Source organism: Benincasa hispida, chromosome 12 (assembly GCF_009727055.1).
Source record: "Benincasa hispida cultivar B227 chromosome 12, ASM972705v1, whole genome shotgun sequence".
Lineage (NCBI taxonomy): Eukaryota > Viridiplantae > Streptophyta > Magnoliopsida > Cucurbitales > Cucurbitaceae > Benincasa > Benincasa hispida.
In genome coordinates, this window is record NC_052360.1 from 73,636,911 (window position 1) to 73,657,264 (window position 20,354).

The 20,354-nt window shown below is 36.1% G+C and overlaps 1 protein-coding gene across 3 annotated transcripts in view; it reads left to right on the forward strand.

Annotated features, from left to right (window-relative positions):
• The first annotated feature begins 2,781 nt into the window (after positions 1-2,781).
• Positions 2,782-20,354, forward strand: part of LOC120068264 (dynamin-related protein 5A) — a 32,939-nt gene continuing 15,366 nt past the window's right edge. Inside the window, exons 1-7 of one of the 3 annotated variants that reach the window (XM_039019981.1) lie at positions 2,782-3,158; positions 4,566-4,629; positions 5,171-5,275; positions 5,379-5,480; positions 17,192-17,242; positions 17,395-17,456; positions 17,708-17,798. In XM_039019981.1, the coding sequence (XP_038875909.1) occupies positions 3,030-3,158; positions 4,566-4,629; positions 5,171-5,275; positions 5,379-5,480; positions 17,192-17,242; positions 17,395-17,456; positions 17,708-17,798 (604 nt within the window). In that variant the 5' untranslated portion in view covers positions 2,782-3,029. Of the gene's footprint in view, positions 3,159-4,565; positions 4,630-5,170; positions 5,276-5,378; positions 5,481-14,082; positions 14,508-17,191; positions 17,243-17,394; positions 17,457-17,707; positions 17,799-20,354 lie in introns of those variants that run through there. The other 2 variants (XM_039019979.1, XM_039019980.1) reach the window with 2 other exon arrangements.

The following is a 20,354-nucleotide window of genomic DNA, read 5'->3' on the forward strand; positions in this document are numbered from 1 at the left end:
ATTATTTTTTTTAATGCTCATATCAAGGTGAATGATAAACATGTAGGATTGCGTATGAGTTGAGTTAGGTTGAGTTTTGACATTTTTTTGACCAAATAAAAAATTGGGGTTAGTCAAGTTGACAACCCAAATGATCCAAATATGGTCTCCAACCCAACCCTAAAAAATTGGGTTGGGTTATCGATTGTAATTATTATTATTTTCTTCTTAATTTAAAATACTTAAATTTATCCACAACACACATCTAATAACTAAAATCTCATAAAATTATTACATATCAAATATCTATAATGTCTATTACAAACTTTATAAAAAAAAACAAATATTCCTAAAAGGAAACATAAAGAATTCACAAATTCATCAATTCCAAAAGATATATATATATATATTAATTAATATATATGTAATACGGGTTGGATTGGGTCAACCTAATTTTTTTTTTATTCAACCCCAGACTTGACCCAACCTAAGAAAAATAGAAAAAAATTCAACTCAACCCAATCCAAAAACGAAACTAACCCGACCTAACCCTTATCATTTGGATTGGGTAGTCTGAATTGCTCGGATCGTCAGATTATTTGAACACTCCTACAAACATGTAGCCAACCTTTTAAGGGCATTTTTAGATTTAACTTGTTATGTATTAACAAATATATATATATATATATATATATATATATATATATATATCTTATCTGTCCACTGCAACATATATGTTCAATACTCTTTTGTTTTAATTATCATACGAAAAAATATATTATTTTATACTAAAACAATTAATATATTAGATTTTAAAAATAATATATTTATTTGAGTGAATATCTTCTCTCTGTATAAATAAACATGTATACAAGTAATTAGATGACACATACATATATATGATGCATATATCTAGGGATGACAAAATTTTTTCACGGAGTCGGATCCTTGTAGGTTCCCGACCCGATTGGGCAGGGAATCCTTGGTTTGACCGGGTACAGAGGTTAAACTAGGGATTTAAATCGAGTCCCCGATTGGGACGAGGCAAGGACAAGGAAGGGATCCCCTGTACTCGATCCCCACCCGCCCCCGATTATATATATATATATTATATATTATATATTATATATATTATTATTATATATATATATATATATATATATATATATACACACTAAAACAGTATCTAGCTACTGTTTCAGTTTTTTTAAAAAATATAATTTTCTAATATAATAAATATAACTTTTATTAATTTATAATAAAAAACATTAACATATTTTTTTAAAGGTCAATTTAAACAACTATAGGTAAAAATAATACTAATTTCTTAGAATTTTTTTTTTTTACAATTTCAATGTAAATACTAATTTAGTTAATTTTAAATAATAAAAATAATCAAATAATCAAATAAAAAGTGAGGTTTTTCCTGCAAGACTTGAATCCCCAAACGGAGATTCCCCGTGCATCTCTACCCCGACCCGACCCATTACCATCCCTACATACATGGGTTATACTTGCAAATGTGAGAATAAATATATACCACTAAAAACATAAATAAAAAAGGGAAATTTTCAACAATAGAAAAATATCAAATTATTTACACAAATAACCAAAAAAATACCTATTTGTATCCGCATCTATCACATAATATCAATAATAGACTTCTATCCGTTTCTATCCTCGATAGACATTAATAGACTTTTATCAAAGAAGATTAAATTTTTCAATTTTATATAAATAGTTTCTCTTGTTTCTTATTTTTGAAAATCTTCCCAAGTTATTATTTATTTATCATTATTTCTTTTAAGGATAGAGTGAGAGGTTATTGAGAAAATATAAGAATGGCGGAAGCAAATTTTGGGGTTTTTATTTTTTTTATTTATTTATTTTTAATAAAAAAAACTGTAAGAATAAAATGTAATTTAGGAGGGGAAAAAAAATCAACCATTTTATTATGCGTGATAAACGTAAATAGGGCATATATATACCGCAAACTAGAATTGAAAATTTTAAAATACTTGGACATTTATGATAAAATATGATTTTAAAACAATTTATTTCGCTAATCATTTCTTGCCAAATTTACTCCATGACCCACCCCTATTTCAATCATCATTCTTGCCAATGATAAACATAATAGGGCATATATACATCAAATTAAAATTGAAAATTTTAAAGACAGACATTTAGATAAAGTATGATTTTAAAACAACTCATTTGATTAATTATTTCTTTTTAAATTTATCCGACGTCACATTCCTTATTTCCTTGTTTCAATCCTCATTCTCGTGAGTGATATACATAAATATGACATATATACCTTAAATTAAAATTAAAAATTTAAAAATATTTATACGTTTATGATAAAGATATGATTTTAAAACAACTTATTTGGTCAATATCTAATTCACGGCCACCAATTTTCAGACACACATACTTACCAACTTGAGGAAGATAATTTTTAAAGTTAGAAAATAACATTATATATATTTTATCATTCAATTCAGTTTTTCTATTTTTTTTTTTCCTTTTACCTAACATGAATCTGACTAAAAAAATTTTGTTATATATTTTTTCAACTCGAAACTGTCAAATCAACTGGTTTCAACTAGAATCGACAAATAGTTTCAATTGAGTTAAACGAATTTTTCAGTTTTTCGATTTTTTCTTGAACTCTTAGCACCCATGGAGTCCAACCGGACAAATAAATGGACATTTCTATGAACAAACACAACATAATTATTTTTTTTAAAGAAATATAAATAAATGGAAAAATAGGATAAAAGAAAAAAGAAAAAGAAAAGCCAAATAACTAAACTGAATACTAGCCGTTACCAAAGATTGGAAACGTTCAAAGGGGGCTCGGATTCGTAGCCTTCTCCTTCGCCTTACCTCTTTTCTCCATTTCTAACTCCATCAATGGCCGCCCCACATTCTCCCTCTTTTTCCTCAGTCTCAAATTCCATCTTTAATCACTCTCAACTGAACCCCTCACAACTCAGCTGCAATTGGCACTGTTCATCGTCTCATCAATCCGATTTCCCTAGCTCATGGAAAATCTCATTTCGTTGGTCAACAAACTTCAGAGAGCTTGCACTGCTCTTGGCGACCATGGTGAAGAGAGCGCTTTACCCACTCTCTGGGACTCCCTTCCCGCCATTGCCGTCGTCGGAGGCCAGGTCATACGCCGCTTTCTCACTTTTTCATTTCTTCTACTTCAATACGCGAATTTATGTTGAATTTTAGGTTTATTTGGTCATTTTGCTGCCATCTTATCAAATGTGGCCCGAGTTTTGAATTGATTTTCTCTTGGAATTCTCTTTCACGACGTCATTCTGTTTCTACAATTACTGCTCTCTCCTCTATTTCGTTTGATCATATAATTGAACACACGAGTTGCCTCTCTCTCTCTCTCTCTTTTCATTTCAGAATTTATTGTATAATTTGTGCAATTTCATAAATTTTCACTAGGATTTATGATCTGCTGTTCCTTTATATCCATTCTCTTCAATTACTGCAATACTTTCACCAGAATGCCACGAGTTGGTGCTTTTTATGTTACCTGGAAAATTCATGTTATAAAAAAAATTGACCATGCCCTTACTTTTCTTGGCTGCAATCAAACCGTAGAAACAATTGTCTAGAATGATAAAGAAATTCTTTCAGTTTTACTTCAGTTCATTTGTTTTGTTTTCTATTTCTCTGTCTTCGGGCGACTGTTCCCTTCATTTGATGGTGTTTTAGTTCCTTTGAATTGACGCACTGCGGATATAAATGAATATTTTGTTTGTAAATAATGAACGAAGTTAACCTGAGACTTGATGGTGAATTTTGAAAACCTTGGTATACCGAACGAATGGAAAATTTGTTGGACTCTGGCCTTGATGCCGAAATCACTTTTTAAGTCCTACCTGGGTGAGAGTGAATGAGTTTTTAAATCCTGTAGACATAAGATTCCCATAGCTTTAACAGTCATGGTGATCCATTACTACCTTGTCCGTGCAGTATAAGATAAGAGTAATGTGGTGACAATTACTTAGCCTTCTCCCGTCTGACTCTTATTTGAATGAAGTGATAAAAATGTGATCTTAGTTGTCTAATAGAACCAAGACCAAATATGCAATATTTACTTCTTATCTCTGGCTCCATATGGAATAAGCGTCCATGGTCCATGGAACTCTCAAGGATTCATTCTTCCTCATGTGCCCATTAACAAATGCCATAGATTGCATTGCAACATGTACATAGTTAAAAGTAATTAGCTATCATCTTGATTTTTCTGTCAGACTTTGTTAGAAAACCATTTGATTGAAAAATTAAAATGATAGTTTTTTTCCTGCTATCAACATCAGACCACTTGTTATTAATATTACCACTATAATTTACAAATGTTGTACACACGACTTATTTTGAATTAAATTTGGTATTTTCATATATAGGCTCAGTTTGGTTAGATTGTGCACCTCAAAAACACCTGCCAAACCTTTGCGAATGACATTAGTTCTTAGATTGCAATTCGTTTCATCGCTTCCCATGATGTGTTCTAGATGAAAAGTCCACTCAAATTGTTATCTTATTGGTTGTAGAGCTCTGGCAAGTCTTCGGTGTTGGAGAGCATTGTTGGAAAAGATTTTTTACCCCGGGGAGCTGGTAAATTTCCGCTGTCATCTCCTTTTTGCTGATTGGCTTTTTCCATTCAAAGGGTGGAATCCCAAACAATTGAGAAAAGAGCCCTCGTGAACTTGCAAAGTACTTCAGTAGAATTTTCTTGCCTTGTTGTTCATCATTGACTGTGGATATTGTCAACAGAACATTGATGTTTGTAAAAATCAGTAGCTGAAAGAGAAGTGACTTTTTCAAATTATAAGCTTTCGGAAGTTCCTCTTTAAAAGGGGATGCAACTTCTTAAAATAACATACCTTGCCACTCCCGGTAATTACAGGCTGAACAGTCAACTTCTAAAAGTTGTAATTTAGGTATCTCACTCATGGTAACTTATATTGTATTTCTTGACAGCTCTACCCATGTTTATTAATTACAAGGTGAAAATGGGAAGCAGAATAATGAACCTTGTCAGGCAGTTGTTTTCCAGTAGTGACATAAAAAATGCAATTTTATTAGCAAATTTTATTTTCTCCCAAATGTCCACACTATTTGGAATTTGAGTTAGATACTAATGCGTTGTTTGCAGGGATTGTCACCCGACGACCTCTTGTTTTGCAGCTTCATAGGATCGACGAGGGAAAAGAATATGGAGAGTTCATGCATCTTCCTAGGAAAAAATTTTCTGATTTTGGTACCTGTCTTCATACATTTTACGTGTTCAAAACTATTGAATGCTTATCTTTCGGTTAATTAATAAATTTTTATATCAAAATCTATTCTTGTTATTCATGTAGCTGCTTTGAGGCAGGAGATCTCAGACGAGACTGATAGAGAGACAGGGCGCACTAAACAAATTTCAAGTGTTCCAATCCATCTCAGTATCTATTCTCCCAATGGTTAGATAAATATATTTATTCCAATTTTTTTTCTTTCTTTAAGTACCTTCTCTTTTGTTGTAGGTATACTCTTGTTGATGCAGAGTAGATAATCTAAGATTTTAATTTTGTATGTAATTTTGACCAAAACCTTTTCACTATTTTGGTTTTATACAAGTACCTTGAGTCTAGAATTAGGTAGCAAAGTTGATTTGGTTCACTAACTAGTTAGCGATCCAGTTATGATAACACGAGTGATTCTAGAAAGAACTAAGCTTGCTTGCTTACCCATAGAATGAAAAAACATAGATTGATAATGGACAAAGAAAAAGGAAACAGTACAATTCTAGAGTGGAGTTTTGACTTAGATTTTTCTTGAATTTTTTTATAGGTTACAAACAATTGACCTATAAGATATAGGTTCAATTTCACTTGGTTTTCTTAGGGTTTTGAATAGTGAACATTTCCAACTAATTTATAATATTTTTGCAAAGGTAAAATACCTTTTATTTCTTCTCCCTCTTCCCCTGATAAAAAGGCGGTAAATGAAATCACATTATTCCAAAAAGGACCAGCACAATCAGGAAATAATCCCATATAGCCTCTTCTTATCACACAAGGAAAGTAAAAGAATTTAAGGCCACACACTTGGCAGTCTATGACATGTGGTTGCAAATGAAGGGTTTCAAAATCTGACATTTCCTAATAACCATTGGATATATACCACAGCCCTTCGGGTTCGAAAACATGCGGATGGACCACTGCTTTTTCTTTCCATTGATTAAGAAATGGTGGACTGGTAACCCTTTGCTTGATTGGCCCGGTTATGGCTTCACTACAAAAGCTTAACTTACTCAAAGGGGTTATAAAGGAGTGGAACAGAAACACATGTGGTTGCTTAAATTCATTAAAGAATTGGCTTCTGTTTGAACTTGCCGGTCTTGACAACTTGGAAGAATTTGGCAACCTCCAACCTTGATGGCATTGAGAAAAGAAGAGGTATAAAGGCGCAAATCTTAACCATCAACACTAAAGAAGAGATAATGTGGAGACAGAAATATAAAAATAGATGGCATAAAGAGGGGGATATGTGAATTCTAGCATTTTCACCGTATCAAGACAGCCATGAGACATAAAAACTCCATTTTTGAGTTATTATCTGGAGACGGGCATAGCTTATTGACCGAAGATGAGATTGTTTCTAAATTTATTTATTTCTATGAGAAGCTTTACACTAAGGATGATGCTACTAGATTCCTCCTCGCCATTGAACAGTGGGATCCTATCTCCCACTAGTAAGCTTGCTTCCTTGAAGCCCCATTCATCGAAAAGGAGAGACACAAGGCGATTATGGATCTTGGTACTAAATAGCCCCTTGTTCTGAATGGATTCACTGCTGAACTCTTCAAAAAATATTGGAACATTCTCAAGAACGACATTAAGAGGGTGTTCCAAATTTTTCTAGAGACTGGAATTATCCATGCTTGTTTGAATGAAACTGTTAGGATCCCTCCTAACAAGAACACTCAACAACACAAAGAACAAACAAAGAACACTAAAACATAGATATATATTACAATATCAATGAAGAACTTACAAGATACCACCATAGCCTTTTGAGAGGGCTACTCTCTCCGAATATTTCCCAATTAGGAAATCACTACCAAATTCTCCACACCCTCCTCTCAACCCCACTCCTCTCAACCCCACTCCTTCTATTTATAATAAAAAGACCTAACCAACTTAGTAACTAATTACTTATATGCCCCTTCTAATAACCATTCTAATATTTACTAATAATCCTACTCTTCCCATAATTAGGGGTCTTACATAAACATGTATCTGTCTCATCCCTAAAATGTTTGATGCTAGAATGGTGGTTGACTACAGACCAATCAGTCTCATCTTCTGTCTATACAAGATTATTGCTAGAGTCCTATCTGAACGACTAAAAAAGGCTCTATCGAGCACCATCACAAAGTATCAATCTGTGTTTGTTGAGGCTCGACAAATCTTGGATGCTTCCTTGATTACCAATGAAATTATTGAAGATTGTGCTAAACAAAAGAAACAGGGACTGGTGAGACATTGAAAAGGCATTCAACAAGGTTGATTGGGTCTTCCTAGACATGGTCCTAAAAGCCAAAGGTTTTGGCAAAACATGAAGAAAATGGATCAAAGGTTGTATCTCTTCAACAAACTTCTTGATCATATTAATGATTGACGAAGGGGAAAGATCAAAGCCACCCGTGGCCTTAGACAAGGTAACCCTTTATCACCCTTCCTTTTTGTCATTATCATGGATTGTTTTAGTCGGATGAGGATGTAGGCACATGACCGTGATTACATAAAAGGCTTCCCTATTGGGAGGGGCTCTCTCTCTATCCACCATCTTCTCTTTGCAGACGACACCCCATCCCTAGCAAACGACCCTAGAGTTGTTGAGAACCTCTTTTGGTCTTGTGAAAATCTTTAAGGAGGCTTTGGGTTTAAATATCAATCATCACATATCTGAGATGATGGGCATTAATATGTAACAGGAAGGCATTAGTTTGATTTCTACAAAATATGGCTGTAAGGTGGGCCATTGGCCTGGGTCCTACTTTGGCTTGCCTTTATTTGACAAGCCCCAAACTCTATCTTTTTGGAGCCCCATCATTGAGAAAGTGGAAAGAAGATTACAATTTTGGAATCATTCACACATATCCAAGGGTGGTAGCCTTACCTTTCTACAGGCCACTTTATTGAACCTCTCCGCATATTACCTATCCCTTTACAATCCCTACCAAGGTTAGCACTATCATTGAAAAACCATACAACATTTTCTTGTGGAAAGGAGGTACCAACCAAACCGGGATGAACCTTGTCAAATGGGATAAAATTATTAAACCTCTCTCATGGAGATCTCAACATTCAAGGATTGGACACAAAAATAAGGCCCTTCTCGCGAAATGGATATGGCGATACTATCACAAAGAAGATGCCTTGTGAGATAAATTATTGATGCAAAATACATTACGAACAAGGATTCCTCATGGCCCAATACTTCTTTCCCCAAGCATATAAAAGGCCCATGGAGATCTATATTGACACATTTAAACCTTATCAAGGAGGGAGTTACTGTCAAAGTGGGGAATGGCAATAACACCTCTTTTCGGCATGATCACTGGACCCAACTCCTCTATCGTCTCTTTATCCTCGACTCTACACCTTGGCATCCCACAAGCTGTCCACCATGAACAATTGTTGGGAGGTACGACATGGTTAGACCCTCTCCTATAAAAGAAATCTTAAAGATGATGAATTTGAGGATTGGATGGCTTTCATGAACCTTCTTATAGGTCTTCGGCCTTCGCCTATTATAGATAAATGGATACGGAATCTTGACAAAAAATGGTCTTTTCTCCTCTAAATCTTTGACCATTGATCTAGGGACCGGGGGGGATGCAACAAACCCCTCCTCTTTTGATGTTATAGGACAAACTTCTATCCCAAAAAAGTCAAAATTTTCATGTGGGTGATTAGCCACAATGCCATCGATACAAATGACAAAATATAGAGACGTCTCCCGCACATAGCTCTTTTTCCCCAATGTTTCCATTTTTGCCACATCGATTTTGAGACTCCAAGTCAATTCGACATCCACTGTCTGTTTGCTAAGCGTTTTTGGAAGGAAATCACCATCTCCTTTGGATGGTCTACTCCTCTACCTAATGATATCCTGAGCTTTCTCTTATACACGCTCATTGGCAATCCTTTTAGCTCTCAAAAGAAGATTATATGGTCACACGTGATCTGTGCTTTCTTATGGACAACATAGAAGGAGAGGAACAACCACCTCTTCAATGAGAAGGGAGGCTCTTTTGGCATTTTTTTAACACACTATCTACCTTGCTAATGACTTGGTGCAAATATACATCTTTTTTCAATTCATATGATCTTACATCTCTTTTGAGCAATTGGAGAAGTCTTCTGTAACTCCATTAGATTAGGCTTCTTGCTCGCCTTTTGTAAATTTCATACATCAATGAAATTTGTTTCTTATAATAATAACAACAACAACAACAACAACCATAATAATAATAATAACAACAACCATTGGATATACATTTGAAACTATTTCTCTTTCATGCATTCAATAATATAGAACTACCAACCACATTGTTTTAGCCACCTTCAATATCTTCTTGTAGATTAGGCAGTTGCTGAAAGGAGGGGAAAATAACTAGGAAGGAGTTCTTTAGATAGAGGAAATGTGGAGAGCCAACCTATACATCAAACATGGAATACAACACAACATGGACATACTGAAACACCAATTTCTTAAAAAGTAAAGCACAGACATGTTGGGGATAACTAGGCAGGAGTTCTTTAGATAGAGGAAATGTAGAGAGGCAACCTCAAATAATTTTGATGGTTCTTTTGGAATTTTGCTGAACAGGTTTGGTGGTGGAATTTCCATCTAGAGTTCTTCAAAAGGACCATCCTATGGATTGTTTAGGAGGTCAAGGGTGTGTCCTTAAATTGTATGTATGCCTTCATACAAGTAGCACGCATACGGACCATCCTGAACAAGTCTGGTGGTGGAATTTCCATCTAGGACCATCCTATGGATTGTTTAGGAGGTCAAGGGTGTGTTCTTGAATTGTATGTATGCCTTCATACAAGTAGCACGCATACGGACACAGACATGGAATACAACACAACATGGACATACCGAAACACCAATTTCTTAAAAAGTAACACAGACACGTTGGGGACATTTTTTTTTCAGTACAGACATGGAATACAACACAACATGGACATATCGAAACACCAATTTCTTAAAAAGTAACACAGACACGTTGGGGACATTTTTTTTCCATATTAAATGTCTATATTGATATATTATCACTTCTGTTATAATTAAATGTGTCTTCACCCATCAGTTTAAGTTTTTTGAGTCAATTGGTAATTTAAGATGGTATCAGAGCACGTGGTCCAAGGAGGTCCTATGTTCAAGCCCTTGGATTGTTGTTTCCTCCCCAATTAATATTCATTTCCACTTCTTCTTCTTCATATTTCAAGCCCATAAGTGAGGAGGAGTGTTATAATATTAAATTTGCCTCCACCCATCAGCTTAAGCTTTTGGGTCAACTGGTGATTTAGGAACTTCTTATCAAAATTTACTTCATTAAAAACATATAAAGTTAAGTCAGTTAACGATATTTGAAATCTCAAAAGATTTAAAAAGATTTAGTTGGCTATGACTAGAAAAAATGCCATCATAATACTTTAGGAGTGATCATATCAAAAGGAGGGGGAAATAACTAGGCATTAGATGGAGGAAATGGAATGAGCTTGAAAGTTCTAGGACCAAAATAGGATTTAAACCAAGATAAAATTATGAATAATGAGTGTCTACTACTAGAATACTCATAAAGTACAACTTGGATGTGGTCTTTTTTTTATTCTTACAACTTTTTCTTGTTTTATATCGACAGGGTTATATTTATGTTAGATGTTATAATATTACATTTGCCTTCACCCATCAGCTTAAGCTTTTGAGTTAATTGGTAATTTAACATGGTATGAGAATGGTAGTCCCAGGAGGTCCTATGTTCTAACTCCTACAATGTCATTTCCTCCCCAATCAATATTGATTTCCACTTGTGGGTCTTCTACATATTTCAAACTCACAAGTGAGGAGGAGTATTAGATGATATAATATTAAATTTACTTTCACGCATTAGCTTAAGCTTTTAGGTTAATCGGTGATTTAACAATCTATATTATGAAAGTTTCTTATCAACCGACTTTCGCGAAACTTTATGTTGATTATTTCCTTTGTTGTGAAATTCTTTATTGTATTTATTGTTTTAGATTTGTTGTATTTGATTTTTGCTATTTTTTATTCTTTCCTTATTTGTAATTGGGTGTTTCTTCTATTTAAGAAGCCCTTTCCTCCTAAGAGAAATAAGAGTGAAAAATACTTTTTACACATGGTATCAGAGAATTAAATTATACTGAAACCCTAAAAAAAACCCTTATTTTTTTGTAAAACCTAAAAACCATAGTTGTGCGCCGTCGCTGCCGCTGCTGCCACCACCGTCGAGCTTTTCCTCATCCGTCGCCGTCGCCAGTCCCTCAGAGCTTGTCGGACGTCACATCGCCATCGACTGTCGACGCCTCGAAGTCGATTTGTTGGACGTCACCATTTTTTTAGGAGCGATCAACCGTCAGGCACCTTTGCTTCGTCGTTCGCCTCCGTCTGTGCCGGCCGATCAAGTCTGTAGCCACCGCCGCCGCATTCCGCTACTCACCGTCGCGTTCAACCATTGGTCGCTGCCTCCTACCACCGCCATAGTTTTTTTCTCTCCAATTTTTCTGGTTTTTTCTTTCCAGATCTACCGTTTTTTCTCTTTGGTTTTTTTATTCCAGCAATATACCAGACACTAAGGCACCCATTGCTAAAGTTTGCGACAATCGTATCTCCATTCACTCGGTCCCACTGTACAAATAATCGCCATTCGACTTAATGGGGACAATTTTCTTCGTTGGTCTCAAAGTGTTCGGATGTATATTCGTGGTCAAGGGAAGATTGGCTATATCACGGGAGAAAAAACCGCCCCTAGTCCAGATGACCCGTCATTCACCGGGTGGGGTGCTAAAAACTTCATGGTTATGACTTGGCTTGTCAATTCTATGGTTGAAGACATCGGCTGTAACTATATGTGTTACTCTACGGCCAAGGAATTATGGGATAATGTAACTCAAATGTATTCTGATTTGGGCAACTAGTCACAAGTGTTCAAGTTGAACCTGAAATTGGGTGATATACGACAAGGAACCAACTCAGTTACACAATACTTTCACTGCCTAAAATGGATTTGGCAAGATCTTGACCTCTTTGACACGTATGAGTGGAAGTCCACAAAGGACCAAAAACACTTAGGAAAACTGTCCACAAAGGACCAAAATCACTTAGGAAAAATGTTGAAGATGGTCGTATTTACAAGTTCCTCGTCGGCCTCAACGTTGAGTTTGATGAAGTTAGGGATAGAATACTTGGAAAAACTACTCTTCCAACTATTAATGATGTTTTTTCTGAAGTTCGCAGGGAAGAAAGTCACAGGAATGTTATGATTTGCAAAAAAACTATTGATTCAGTTGAACGCTCTACGTTGGTGACTGAGAATACTGCAACGAAAGCTTCTGATCAACCCAACAAGCTACATGAAAAGCCTCATGTTTGCAATAAACCTCGACATACGCGTGAAACTTGTTGGAAACTTCATGGAAAACCTGCGAATTGGAAAAGTTCTAAGCAAGGTGAGCGAAATTCTCTTCCGCATACCTCTAATGATAATGTTGTTAACTCCAGCCCGTTTAGTAAAGAGCAAATTGATTAAATCCTGAAGCTACTAAAGACCACTTCATGATATGGTAATCCTAGTGTTTCCTTGGCACAATCAGGTATTTGTTCTCAAGCTCTTTCTTGCCTTAATTCATCTCTGTGGATTATAGATTTTGGAGCCTCTGATCATATGACTAGCTCCTCTTGTTTATTTGAATCATATTCTCCTGTGTCTTGCTTTGAAAAAATTTGCATTGCTGATGGTAGCTTCACCTCCATTGCAGGAAAAGGAACTATCCCTTTGACTACAAAACTTACATTACATTCTGTCCTTCATGTTCCAAAATTAGATTGTAATTTGTTATCTATTAGTAAGATCTCTAGGGATGCTAACTGTCGTGTTATCTTTTGTGAAACTCACTGTATCTTTCAGGATCAGGACTCGGGGGGATGATTGGACGTACTAGGATGATTGATGGTCTCTATTACTTTGATGACGTTCAGCTAGTCATAAAAAAGTTAAGGGCTTGAGTAGTGTCTGTTCTCCATCTGTTAAAGAAACTATATTGCTTTGGCATCGTAGATTAGGGCATCCAAATTTCTTCGACTTAAAGTATTTGTTTCCCGATTTATTTAAAGGATGTGATTGTTCCGTTTTTCAGTGTGAAAGTTGGATTTTTGCTAAACATCATCGATAAACTTATTTACCTAGAACCTTATAAGGCTTCATCATCTTTTTCCTTAATTTATACTGATGTTTGGGGTTCGTCTCAAGTCTTGACTCATAGTGGTAAGCGTTGGTTTGTTACCTTTATAGGTGATCACACTCGTTTAACTTGGCTTTATTTGTTAACAAAAAAGTCAGAGGTAAAAAAGGTTTTTGTTCAGTTTTACAATATGATTGAGACTCAATTTCAAACTAAAATTCGAATTCTTCACTCTGATAACGGTTCTGGATATTTCAATGACCAATTAATTAATTTTTTGCAAGAAAAGAGTATTTTTCATCAAGTTACGTGTCGTGACATGCCACAACAGAATGGCATTGCTGAGCGAAAAAATAGGCACTTGCTTGAAGTTGCTCGTGCCCTTGTGTTTTCTATGAATGTTCCAAAATATTTGTGGGGAGATGCCATTCTTACAGCTGCATATCTGATCAATCGAATGTCATCTAAGGTTTTGAATTTTAAAACCCCTCTGAATCACTTCAATGAGTTTTTTCCTAATAACCGACTATTCTCTGATTTACCAATTAAATTGTTTAGGTGTACTGCTTATGTCCATACTCCTACTCTTGATCCTCGAGCCACAAAATGCATTTTTGAGGTTATGTTTTCATAAGAAGGCTTACAAATATTTTGATCCTTTAACCAATAAGTATTTTGAGAGTATGGATGTGTCTTTTTTGGAAAATCAACTGTTTTTTAGCCCAAGTTGTCTTCAGGGGGAGACATCTAACCTTGAAGATGATCTTTGTGATACTTTATCTCTCCCAAACATTAGTGGTCCATAAATTATGAATTCTAGTCCTTTGATGCCAAGTATGGAGTGTTCTTCTTCAAGGGGAGAAACACTACAAACTGACTCAACAAGTCGGAATCCTGAACTTCAGGTTTATACTAGAAGAAACTTGACTCAAAGAGATCGAGATCAAACAGTTGGCATATCACAGGACCAATCAAATACTCCGATGAATGATTATGAAGATCCAGGTATTAGATACTCTACTCCTTCACCCTCTCCTAGTTCTTCATCTCCTTCTAATCCTTTACTCTCTGATCTTGATATTCCAATTGTCCATAGGAAAGGTACTCGTAAATGTACCAAATAATCCCATTGCAAACTATCTTTCTTATCATAGATTGTCTGACTGTCATGAACCCTTCACATCCAGAATAACCGACCTATTTTTGTTCCAAGGAATATACGGGAGGCTCTAAATGACTTGAATTGGAAATTAACAGTGATGGAAGAGATTAATGCGCTGAAACAAAATTGCACATGAGACATAGTCGAACTACCAAAAGATAAGAAAACAGTGGGATGCAAATGGGTGTTCACTATAAAATGTAAAGTTGATGGTAGTATTGAAAGGTATAAGGCCAGATTGGTTGCCAAGGGGTTCACTCAGACCTATGGAATTGATTATCAAGAAACATTTGCTCCAGTAGCTAAAATTAATTCTATCAGAATTCTATTGTCTGTTGCGGTTAATTTTGATTGGCCTCTTTATCAACTTGATGTTAAGAATGCCTTTCTCAATGGGGATCTTGAAGAAGAGGTATTTATGGACTTGCCACCTAGTTTTAAGATGGACCTCGGGGTTAACAAAGTGTGCAAGTTAAAGAAATCATTATATGGGCTTAAACAATCTCCGAGAGCATGGTTTGGACGATTTGAAAAAGCAGTCAAGAGCTATGGATTCAGTCAAAGCCAAGCTGATCATACTATGTTCTATAAACATACGGGAAGTGGTAAGGTGGTTGTTTTGGTAGTGTATGTTAATGATATGAACTTACAGGTAATGATGAGACATGACTGAATATCTTGAAGAAAAACCTTGCTAATGATTTTGTCGAAAAAGCGGCTTGTAACCCTAGGGACATTTTAGTAATTGTGTGTACCCTATGGCTTCCCATAGTCTATTTATTTGGCCTATTCTCTTGTACTTTGTGTATCAGAATTAATAATAAAAATCAGTGTCTATCATGGTTTTTCTCCCTGTACTAGGGTTTCCACGTAACTGTGTTGTTATTCTCTTCCCTACTCTTTTATTTTTAACATGGTATCAGAGCCCATAAAGCCCAAACGGATGATATCGGTCCAATAAGAAGAAATTGTGATCCGATCAAGATTGGTGAACCCAAAAGAGGCACCATCTTAAGGGGGCATGTTGAGAATCCCACATTGGAAAAACCAAGGGGACTCACACTCCTTATAACAGATGGATTACTTCTCACATGGCCAATTGGTTTTGAGATGGAACCCTATACTATCTAACAGATTTTCAAATCAAGGACTTGGGAACCTTAAAATATTTCCTTGGCATGGAGTTTGCCAGGTCTAAAAGTGGCATTCTTGTCAACCAAAGGAAGTATATTCTTGATCTACTGAATGAGACAGGTTTACTTGGTTGCAAAATAGCAAAAACTCCTATTGAGCAGAATTTAAAATTGGTAGTTGCTACAGAAAAAGAGGTAAAAGAAAAAAAGAAGTACCAAAGACTTGTAGGGCTGTCTCTTATACACATCTAGATGTGAAGAAGCATAATCACCTACATGTCGAAGTTTACACTGATGCTGATTGGGTAGGCAGTATGACTGATAGAAGATCCACTTCGGGTTATTGCTCTTTTGTTGGAGGAAATCTAGTTATTCTTGATCTACTGAATGAGACAGGTTTACTTGGTTGCAAAATAGCAAAAACTCCTATTGAGCAGAATTTAAAATTGGTAGTTGCTACAGAAAAAGAGGTAAAAGAAAAAAAGAAGTACCAAAGACTTGTGGGGAGATTCATATACCTCTCTCACACACGTCCTGACATCGCTTTTGTAGTTAGTGTGGTGAGTCAATTCATGCATGCTTATGGGTCGGTTCACTTTGAAGCAGTTTATAGAATCTTGAGATATTTGAAAGGTACTCCAGGAAAAGGTATACTATTTAAGAAGCATAATCACCTACATGTCGAAGTTTACACTGATGCTGATTGGGTAGGCAGTATGACTGATAGAAGATCCACTTCGGGTTATTGCTCTTTTGTTGGAGGAAATCTAGTTACTTGGAGAAGAGTAAAAAACAAAGTGTGGTTGCGAGAAGTAGTTCTGAAGCAGAATTTATGGCGTTAGCTCATGGTATATGTGAGGGTATATAGATAAAAAGACTATTGGAAGAATTGAGATTCTCTCAGACAATGCCCATACGCATTTATTGTGATAACAATTCACCAATTTCCATCACCCACAATCCAATCCTTCATGATAGGATCAACATATTGAGGTTGATAAACACTTCATAAAGAAGAAGATTGATAATGGAATAATATGCATTCCCTTTCTTCCGATAGTAGAGCAAGTTGCACATGTGTTAACTAAAGGTCTTCCAAAGTGCCAATTCAACAAGTTGATTGACAAGCTTGAATGATATCTTCAAACCAGCTTGAGGGGGAGTGTTGATTATTTCCTTTGTTGTGAAATTCTTTATTGTATTTATTTTTTTAATTTGCTGTATTTTATTTGCTATTTTTTATTCTTTCCTTATTAATTGGGCGTTTCTTTTATTTAAGAAGCCATTTCCTCCTAAGAGAAATAAGAATGAAAAATACTTTTTACACACTTTATTTTCCTGTTTTCTTATGGAGTTTTAATTACGGTGGTTATTTCCATTTGTTTTAATTGCAGTTGTCAACTTGACACTCATTGATCTTCCTGGGCTGACAAAAGTAGCTGTTGGTTAGTTAGACTTCCTCATTTATTGCTTATAATTAATCCAAGTTCTTAACTTCATTGGATCTTCTTATAAGCTATTTAAGATTGTTGAATAAAAAAAACTGCATGAATTACAAATCTGAGTGATAGAAGATAACATTGACTTTGATATGCAGAGGGCCAATCTGAAAGCATTGTTCAAGATATTGAGAACATGGTCCGATCCTTCATAGAAAAGGTAATTGTCTGAGTATGTATAATATGGAGCTCCCTTTTTAATTTAAGAATATTATGAAATGGTCCTGTTGCATTTTTTCTGAAAACTTTTGTTGTGTTGTCCTTTTTTATTTTTTAAATGTTAGTTTGAAAATTAATCTGGTTTTTAACGCAACATCTGATGCAATTAAAATCTCTTGTTACAGCCTAAATGTTACAGTTTGTCTGGCATATAACTGTTGACTTATGTGTGACATATAACTCTTGTTACAGCCTAATTGCATCATTCTGGCCATTTCTCCAGCAAACCAGGATCTTGCGACATCTGATGCAATTAAAATCTCTCGTGAAGTAGATCCAAAAGGTAAGAGAGAAACAAGGTTCTTCTAGATTATGTAAAATGAAATATGTGACTACCTTTCTATTAAGTAAGCATGACTTGAGCCAAATAACGATTGTTCTTTTATTTCACGTAGTATCAGAGTTTCCATTTATGGAAATGTTCACTATCTTATTCTTACACTCCATGCATCTATCAGTAAGATTGTACATGAGTTTTTATTTAGATGCTTGTTGGACTTTGTTTAGAGTTTTGTCCATGCTCTTTTATTTTCTTTTATATTCTTTTAAAATTTAAACAGAAAACTAGAAGAATACATAAAGGGGAGAGGAGAAAAAAAGAAAAGAAAAGGGAAGGCCCGAGGCAAGAGGAGCCATAAAAATAAAGAACGAAAGCTCTTTGCATCTTAGTTTGAGATAAAGATGTTTTCCATATACATGAGGTTGGGTTGAATATGAAGGGAGATAACCAAAGTCACTTGGTCAATTTTGGGAATCTTCTAATATAAAAGGAGTTATTTACACTTTGGCCATTGTAGCCCTTGTTATCAGTAGTTTTTCCTAAACTTATCTTGGTCTCCTTCTTGGGCAAAATTCTTGATGTTTGTCATTTTGGTACCGGTCTCGTGAGAAGATCGAAAAATGGCTTTCTTCTTAGGAATGGTCATAGCCCTTGTTATCGGTAGTTTTTCCTAAACTTATCTTGGTCTCCTTCTTGGGCAAAATGCTTGGTGTTTATCATTTTGGTATTGGTCTCGTGGAGAAGTGTTAGGTATCCCTTTCACCTGCACAAGGAACACGAACACAAATACACCAAACGGACACCCAATGCTAGAAAATAGGGTATTAACTCACCCTGATATGATATATTGATGATAAAAGATAACAACAACAGAGTCTTAAGATAGAAATATGAAAGACAACAATCTCAGAGAAAATAAGAAAGGAAACAAAGCTTCACCCAGCTTTTCGAGAGGCCAACTCTCGCAACAAAATCTTCACAAAAACCTTCCCTTCCTTTCCTGACCCTTTACTGGTCCCCACCCCTGGCTTCCTATACCACGCCACCCTATGCGCCTCCAACGGTATTGCTGGTCCCTTCTTCCTTTCTATGGTTGGGTCCCCTCTTCTCCTCCAACTTCCATTCTTCTCATTTTGCCCTTCCCTTTTTCCTTTCGTAAACCTTCATTATTGGAGGTCTTACATCACCCTCAATCTGAAAATTCACCTTGTCCCCAAGGTGAGTATCTAGAAACCGTTGCTCCATCATGTCCACTGCTTCCCAAGTTGCCTCCTCTTCTGGTTGTCGTGCCCACTTGATCAACCATTCTTGGCACTTATCTTCAGCATTCCATCGCACTCCAAGAATTCGTTCTGGCATGGCATTCCATTCACCTTGTCCCCAAGGTGAGTATCTAGAAACCGTTGCTCCATCATGTCCACTGCTTCCCAAGTTGCCTCCTCTTCTGGTTGTCGTGCCCACTTGATCAACCATTCTTGGCACTTCTCTTCAGCATTCCATCGCACTCCAAGAATTCGTTCTGGCATGGCATTCCATTCAAACTCTTCCGTTAGTATGGATGGCTCTGGTTGTATTAGGGTCGCGTCTGTCACAACCCTCTTGAATTGAGAGACATGGAAGACATTATGGATAGCTGTTGTTGGCAAGAGCGCCAATCGTTAGGCCACCGACCCCACTTTCTCAATTATCTCATAAGGGCCAAAGATACAAGAGGACAACTTTTCACATCTCATTCTTGCTAGTGACCTCTGTCGATATGGTCTAATCTTGAGGTAGACCCAATTTCCAACTTCATACTCTACTTCTCTTCATTTTTTATTAGCATATTTACACATTCTATTTTGGGCCAACACCAACTGATTCTTTAGCTTCAATAATGCTTCATCTCTTTCGATTAATTGTTGTTCAAGGGTGCAATGGGGTGTCTTCCTATTGTCATACGCAATAATTGGGGGAGGAGTTCGTCCAAACACAATGCTAAATGGTGTGGTATTGATCGAAATGTGAAAGTTTGTGTTGTACCATTGTGTTCTGCCCACGCCAGCCATTTCTCCCACTTCCTTGGTTGCTCTTACAAAGACACCTTAGATAGGTTTCCAAACATTTGTTGACTATCTCCGTCTGCCCACCCATTTGAGGGTGAAAGGTTGTACTCTTCCTTAGCTTCATACCTTGGATTGCGAACAATTTAGTCCGAAATAAGCTCACGAAAATTTTATCACAATTTGAAATGATGGAGCGTGGAAATCCATGGTGTTTCACCACCTCCCTAATGAACGCTGATGCAACCTACTTAGCGGAGAAAGGGTGGCTCAAAGCTACGAAATGGCTATACTTGCTTAGCTGATCCACCACTACCATAATTACATCTTTCCCTGTTGATTTGGGGAGGCGTTCAATGAAATCCATTGAAATATCATCCCAGACTCTCTCTGGAATAGGTAGGGGCTATAGCAATCCAGCTGGAGTTAAGGCCTCCACCTTATTTTTCTGGCAAAATTGCACACTTCTCCACATATTCCTTGACATCCCTTTTCATGCAGTGCCAATATAATTCAC